Consider the following 7901-nt stretch of genomic DNA (forward strand, 5'->3'; position numbering starts at 1 on the left):
GGGGAGTAATCCATAAGCATCCACTGCATCATAGGGGAGTGATCTATAAGCACCCACTGCACCATAGGGGAGTGGTCCACGAGCATTCTCACTGCTAATTACTGCAGCAGAAACAACGAGGAAGGTAACAGCTAGCATTGAACACACACACCATCTTTCTGCAATGACCTAGGAGCATGAGAGAGCTAAGTGAATAGCTGAGTAGTCAGAAACAAACTTCTCTCCTTAAAAGCCCTGATCATTCATTCCCTTCCCATTCACTCAATAGACTTTAGAGCTGAGTGGTAACACTTAGTTCTGGAGTCAAGAGGTTGGCAGAGGCTACAAAGAGGATGCCTACAAGAAACCTTACATCTCACGGAATTTACAGAACACCAGTAATAATAAATAAGCACCCAGCGAGTGATCCAGTCTACACATGAGACACATGTAAAGGGAGGTGGTGATGTTTTGTAAGGGGAACCTGGGGGAAAACATTAGCTGAGGCCTTGAGATCAGGCCGTGACCCTGAAAGCATGAGAGAGTTGCAACGATAGCAGCCCAGTGGGACTGGATGTCAAGGAAAGAGAAAACAGGCAGAAGCCATGTCAGGTCACAAGGGTCTTCAAGGCTGGGAGAGGTTTCTGAGCTTCCCTCCAAGACCAGAGAAGCCACCAGAGAACTTCTAAGAAGGACAGCATTTACTGTGATTTAGGAAGGCAGATCTGGAAGGGTCAAGCTCAGGGGAGAGGCCATCTTGTTACCCAGGCATGTTGGCGGTTTGTCTGAAGGAAGCTGCAGAAGGAAACGATCCAGACAGCAGGTGCGTTCTGAACGTGAAACTGTCAGAATGAAGCCGAGAAAAGGAAAACCGTGGCCAGGAAGGGACCAAGGATGCCTAAGTTCTTGGGTTGCACAGCACTGCCCTTTACAGAAACACAGGGTCAGAATTAGAGGTTCTGGTTTGCATGTTAGGTTAAAGACGTCTGTAAGAAATTGAAAGAAGATCTGTGTAAGAACTTAGATACACGAGAAGAAGCTTAAGGAAGGAAGGCTCGAGACTTGGACGTCATCATCATAAAGATAGGCTAGAAAGGGGGACAGGATAAGAAGCTAGGGAAAGAGCAGGATGGAAGGAGAGATGAGATGATCCCAGACCAGGTACAGAAGAAGAAGTCAATCAACCCATTTATGGGCATGTTTTCCAGGAAATCCAAAATCCATGGTTAAGGGTGAATAACTCATCAATAATTCTACATATCACTATTCTCCTATTGTGTCAGGTAAAACTTAATCACACTTACCAAGGTTCCCTGTGAGTACTTTCTTAGAAAGTGGTATTGTTGCCCTACTTGAAAAGTCTTACCTTTGCTCCAGTGTCTCCCACGCCACGTAATCCCATTGGTCCAGGCGGTCCTGGCTTTCCTCGGGGTCCCTGAGAGGGAATAAGCATCCGTATAGCATGCTCAGAAAAGTGGAGGGAGGGGGGGAGGAAGAAAGGAAGGGATGCAGAGAGAAAACCAATAAGGGAAGGAGGGAGGGGAAAAAGGAGAGAGGAAGGGAGGGACACAGAGCGTGGGATGGAGGGAAGAAAGATTTCATCACTGCTACAGCTGGCTGTGTAGCTTATAGAGTTCAAAGGTTTCCAATACAAAGAAATTATAAATGCTTAAGGAAGCAAAGATGCCAATTAAGCCCAATTTGGTCATTACATTATATATATATATGTGTGTGTGTGTGTGTGTGTGTGTGTGTATACACATATATATCATACTATATCCTAAATATGTATATTTAATATGCATAAATTTTAAATGAAAAAGAAGACACAACCACACTTACAGCCACGCCAGGATAGCCATCGCCTTTGAGTCCGGGAGCACCCACTGGTCCTCGAGGACCCTGGGCACCCTGCAAAAATTCCAATACCGAGTCATGATACTAAAGCATGAAACATCTAGCAGAGCTTACGCTAAACAAGAATTCGATAAAACAAAGATGGATTTGACGAGGCAAAAAAAAACTTTGGAGAATATCCTGCCACATTTACCAGTCCCTTATCTTCTCAAAAGTCACATTCATTTGAGACATTGGGTATGTGGTGTGAAAGTAAGGAATAAATGAACCATTACAAAGTCTTCTATAGGAAACATGGGTCATGGGAATTGGAAAACAGCTTTTGCTAATATTTTAATTCAAAAACTGTACAAACACTGTATCTCAAATCAGGGAGAAATATAAACATGAGAAAATTTAGGAAGTACTATGTTGGGGGGGTTCAAAAAGAATACATAACTGATTTGACTGTAGACTGTCAAATACAAAGAGCCTGCCAGACTGGGTTATGTCTGCTGTCTTCCCCTGTATGCCAAAACGACAGAACACTGAGTCACCCAAATGGAGATTCAAACAGGCTGAGTTACAGAGTGGACCCTGACTCTTTGCTGCGAACCTCGGCTCTGTGGCTTTAACTGGCAGCCATCCACTCCTATACAGAAGCCAGGGAGAGGTGTTATGGTCCTTTTGACAGCAGCATCCTGCAATTTTATTTTACAAATAAAAATCCAAAACATTTCGAGTAGAGAAAATGGGAGGAGAGGGCAGAAAGGACTTGAAGAGCCTTTTTTGGAAGGTGTAGTCAGTTCTCAGACCTGTATTTAAAACAGTGTCTTTGCAGCACACCACAGCACTTGCTACTGTGATTGCTAATAACCTTTGTGCCCATCACTTGCTTTGATAAAAAGCTGCCTATGCTTTAGGTTGTCTATTTATTATTATTTTACAATAGGGGGAAACTCTAGTAACAGGTCAACTTTTGTTTGTCATGAATGCAAGAGCAGTGGTACCTTCAAATGTTTCCTTTACACACAAGCAAATTCTGAGATCAAGCTGTGATTATCCCAACCCAAAATGTTGCCCTCAGTCCAGCTCACCACTGAGACTAACTCCTGACAAGGAATGATGACTGACTAGGGAAGGCTAAAAGTTGCAGGCTTTTAAAGCACGTTTAAGCACCAAGAAAGTTAAATTTAGTTTGAGAGCCATGAATACAGCTGTTGTCTTCCTTTGTCAATGCCAAGAGTCTGGGGTTTATGTGGCTAGCCTCTAAAACGGTCACCTCTAGAGACTATTTGACCGCTTATGAAAACAGTGCACTGTCTGCCACCAGCACAAAGATAATTTCTTAGAGTCATAGTATAATAGGGAGCAAGATCAAAGTGCATCCAAACGGGAGACGATCGCTACCAGAAGCAGCTTGCTAAGCCATTCTGACTACAATTAACATAATTCTGGCCATTCCTGTATGAGACTTTTCCGCAAATAAGGTGCCATCTCTGTCCATGCTATGACAGGAAAAGACCAATGAAACAAGCAAATAAATAAAATATTAAATGCTCCCTGGTTATGCTTTAAAAAAAAATCCAGTTTTACTTTTGGTTTTTATTTCTGTGCTCTAAGCCAATGATATATTACCAGCAGCTGGAAGCGATTAGCCAGCCGATAGTATTCAGCAGAGAAGGGAGTACAGACAAGCATTGCTCACATTTTCTCCCTACGGGTCTTTGTCTTCTCTCCTGGGAAAATTGTGGTAACTTTGTTACTCCTAGCCTAAGTGTAAGTTGCCAAATTGGCAGGATTTGGAATCACAGGGAGACAGGCTTATGCTTTTGTCTTGGAGGGAGTTTCCAGAGAGTCTGCCTGAGGAAGAATGACCCATTCTGAATTTGGATTGGCACCATCCATAGACTGGGGTCTGGAGTTAATAAAAGGGGGAAAGGAAAAGGCTCCATGACCACCAGTATGCTCCTTTCTCTGCCGCCTGGTTGGACAAGATGTGAACAAATTCTTGCCACCATGATTTCCTCACCATGATGGACTCTGCTTCCTACATAACGAGCCAAATGGAACCTTTCTGACCTTAAAATGCTTTTTCTTGGGTATTTGGTCACAGCCAGGAGCAAGGCAACGAATCTAGGAAGTGTCTTGGGTCAAGACTAGGGACATAATTTTACTTGGGACACCTCATAATAATTTTATAAATAGAATTTTGCCATTTTGCCTTTCTTTACTTAATTCAAGAAAATGTCCTACAGAAGCAATTCACATTGACCTGTCTCTCATTCAACGGAAATCAGCACAAAAGCTGATTTTGAAATGGGTATTAGGGCAGGCCTGAGAGTTCCCTGAAGAAGCATGTAAAATCAAATTAATGTGCCAACCTTATATCAGACATTTAAAGGAGCTTGTGACCCTGAAAAGTGTGAACATGGCTATATTGGAATAGATAGCACTAAGAACGCTTCTGGAGCCCACTAGGGGAGCCCACGGCTGAAGGGGTAAGAATCTTAAAGTGTCATCATTTGCAATGCCCCATAATTATCAGCAGATAGTAAATGAGGCTTACTGTAGCAGTACATTGCCATGCAAAAGCAGGCGTGAGGGTAGAAAACCAGCATAAAGCACAGAGTATGAACAATCAGTTATCAAAACAACATGGAACTGTCCCCCACACATAACTAAACAAGACAACGTGGAAATGATATTTTGTTTAGGTTCTAACAAATGAAGCCTGCCTGAAGATCAGAGTGCAGAGCTAAGCCTCTAGAGGCCAGGGAGTGGTGGCTCACACCTTTAATCCCAGGACTCTGTTCGTTCCAGGCCATCCTGGGCCACTAGAGATTGGATCTAACAGAGAAACAGAGCTCACACAAAGGTGGTCCCTACACTTGGGATCCCACAACTTTAATCCCAGCACCAGGGAGGTGGAGACAGGAGATATGGCTGGGTGGACAGAGGAATATAAGGTGGACGGAGACAGGGCAGCAGCACAGTCTGAGGGTTTGGAGGGGACAGATGGAGTCTGGAGATGCAGTCTGAGGACAGGATCACGCCTTCACTCTGAGCATCCATAGAGGTAAAAGAACTTTCTAGTGGCTGGCCTCTCTGCTTCTCTGATCTTCAGCAGTAACCCCTATATCTGATTTTGGGTTTTCATTATTAAACCAACTAGAATTTGTGCTACATAACATACATGTGCACAAATTTCACATGGGAAATTTGACATGTTTCCTTGAGTCAACTGCAGAGCCAGGGCCCCGGGGGCAGGATGAACAACCTGGCTGAGGTTATAAGAAAAACCTTACTCTGGAAAGCTTTATGTGACAGGAACCTGCGGTCTTGGGCAGACAGGAGCAGTTGTGACTCTGGTGACATGAAAAGAGTGTTTTCTGACAGCGCCCAAGTCAACACTTTGCCATGAGAGCGAGTGTCCCTTTAGTGTGTGAAAAATAAAACTGCTGCTTATTCCTTTTCTCTTCCCCGCAAAGGACATAGCCTCTTGACATTTATTTCATTAGCAGAGAAACTTTACAAATAAACGATCAATCTTTTTAATGGGATCTTGAACATCCCCCAAAGGTCTATGTGTTCGAAGTTGGTTCCCCAGCCTGTGGCCCTCCTGGACCAGCTCGAGGGATTAGGTCACTGGGAGCATTTCCTTTAAGAGGGCATTGGGGCTCTAGTCCTTTCCTATTTCTGATAGCTCACTGACTGCCAAGAGGTGAACAAGAATCTTCCATCACATATTCCCACCTTGATGTACAGACCTCAGGCCAAAGGGACAGAGGTCCACAGCCTGGCAACTCTGAAACCATGGACCAAAAGAAACTTGATGCATGTATTTCATCATGGTGGCAGAAAGCTGGCTAACATGTTAGAGATCAACTTCCCTTTTTCCTGCTCCACCTCCCCCTTCTTTGACTCCTCTTCCTTCACCTCCTCTTTCATTTCTTTTTTTTAAAATTTATTTATTTATTAAAGATTTCTGTCTCTTCCCCGCCACCTCCTCCCATTTCCCTCCCCCAATTAAGTCCCCCCCCCTCAGCCCGAAGAGCAATCAAGGTTCCCTCCCCTGTGGGAAGTCCAAGAAACCCCCACCTCCATCCAGGTCTAGTAAGTTGAGCATCCAAACTGCCTAGGCTCCCACAAAGCCAGTACGTGCAGTAGGATCAGAAACCCATTGCCATTGTTCTTGAGTTCTCAGTAGTCCTCATTGTCCACTATGTTCAGAGAGTCCGGTTTTATCCCAGGCTTTTTCAGACCCAGGCCAGCTGTCCTTGGTGAGTTCCCAATAGAACATCCCCATGGATGGAAATAGAAAACACTATCCTGAGTGAGGTAAGCCAGACCCAAAAAGAGGAGCATGGGATGTACTCACTCATATTTAGTTTCTGGCCATAAACAAAGGACATTGAGCCTATAATTAGTGATCCTAGCGAAGCTAAATAAGGAGAACCCAAAGAAAACCATATAGGCATCCTCCTGAATATTAACCTTCATCAGGCGATGAAAGGAGACAGAGACAGAGACCCACATTGGAGCACCGGACATAAATCTCAAGGTCCAAATCAGGAGCAGAAGGAGAGAGAGCACGAGCAAGGAACTCAGGACCACAAGGGGTGCATCCTCTTTCATTTCTTTTGCAGTGCAGGGATCAAACAAAGGGCCTCTTTCATGCTAAGCAAGTACTCTCCCACCTACAGTTCCTGCCGTAAGTCTACCTTCCCACGTGCAGAAAGGGGGCATAAATAAACCGTACCTTCGGTCCTCTAACAGAAAGTCCAGGTTCTCCTTTAAGACCAGGCATCCCGGGTCCTCCTCGATCCCCCTGTTCATGTCAAATAACATTGGCAAGGCTCTAGGTTACATGAAGAACTACAGAAGTGCACAGTGAAAATAGACTGCCCGTGTGGAAGGAGCTTCCTCTCTCCGTCTCATCCTTCGATGGGCAAATCTGAGAAACTCAAATGAAGAGTTACTAAGCCTGTCAGCAAGATTTCTACAGGTGTCTGGGACAATCTACTAAAATAACACATGACCGTAAGACTCAAATATATAGATGTAAGAGTGCCGACGAATTCTCTTAAAACTGAGAGCATCTTTTCAATTGTAGAGTTTAGTAGACTCTCCTGTAAATGCAATGACTTTGTAATGTGTGTTGAGGCCGAGTTATTATGAGAGGAAGCAGGAAACATGGCAAGCTTGGTGTTGGGTGAGAAGTCTGGCTTTTACTCTGTTTACCTGTGACTATTAATCACACTTGGGAAATCTTCCCAAACTAAACTTCTAGCTCACTAGAACCATCATCACTGACATAAAAACATATGTATGTTTCCCCCTTCAACTTTGGAGAGTCCCAAGAACGTATACCTTAGGCCCAGCTGGTCCAGGAACGGATATTCCAGGCATTCCAAACGGGCCCATAATGCCCGGCTCTCCCTGAGAAAACCAGAATAGCTGTTACATTTCAAGCAAAGAAACCATATGCAGTAATTCTAGTAAGCAAAGCAAACAAATGTCTGCACATTTCAGAGCATTCAAACCCCTGTCTCCGGAAGTGTGAATATGAAAATGACTGGAACCTCCTTTGCAACCACGGAGGAAGTTATTGCCCCCTAAGTTCTCGGTGCCTTTAAATAAATGCGTTCAATTAATTTCTGAATAGCAGGAATGTTTTATCTCTTGGGTAGCTTTTTACTGGCCAATCAAGCTAGAACAATCCGTGGTGTCTGTGTTTTATATTGTATGCAAAGAAGCTCAGGAAAAATCTTGCATTCAATCACAGAAATAGCCTTCTGCACAAATTTTACAGCGTTCGGCAAATGTATAAACCTCCTCTGTCGCTTTTATTCCCATAGCCCATGTTGTATCAGTATTCCATTGCCCAGCGTACACATCCTTTTTCTGAAGCAGATTTTATGCCTTTTATTTAAAAGTTGAATAGGAAATTGAAACATCTTTCTCTTTCTCGCTCCCTCCTGCCTCCCAGTCGCACTCGGTCTATCTCTCCTGCCTCTGTTTTATCTAATATTGGGTCCCAGAGACTTGTGTCTCATCAGAATCTAGACCAGTGTTTCCCAAAC

At 43.9% G+C, this 7901-nt stretch overlaps 1 protein-coding gene across 1 annotated transcript in view; it reads right to left on the reverse strand.

The window, feature by feature from the left end:
- Nucleotides 1-7901, reverse strand: part of Col28a1 (collagen type XXVIII alpha 1 chain) — a 160085-nt gene that overhangs the window by 69882 nt on the left and 82302 nt on the right. The window contains exons 22-25 of the mRNA XM_005363713.3: nt 7189-7257; nt 6578-6646; nt 1822-1890; nt 1346-1414 (exon numbers count right to left, since the gene is read on the reverse strand). Coding sequence (XP_005363770.1) covers nt 1346-1414; nt 1822-1890; nt 6578-6646; nt 7189-7257 — 276 coding nt within the window. The remainder of the gene's footprint in view (nt 1-1345; nt 1415-1821; nt 1891-6577; nt 6647-7188; nt 7258-7901) is intronic.

This window comes from Microtus ochrogaster, linkage group LG10 (genome assembly GCF_000317375.1).
Source record: "Microtus ochrogaster isolate Prairie Vole_2 linkage group LG10, MicOch1.0, whole genome shotgun sequence".
In the NCBI taxonomy this organism is placed as follows: domain Eukaryota; kingdom Metazoa; phylum Chordata; class Mammalia; order Rodentia; family Cricetidae; genus Microtus; species Microtus ochrogaster.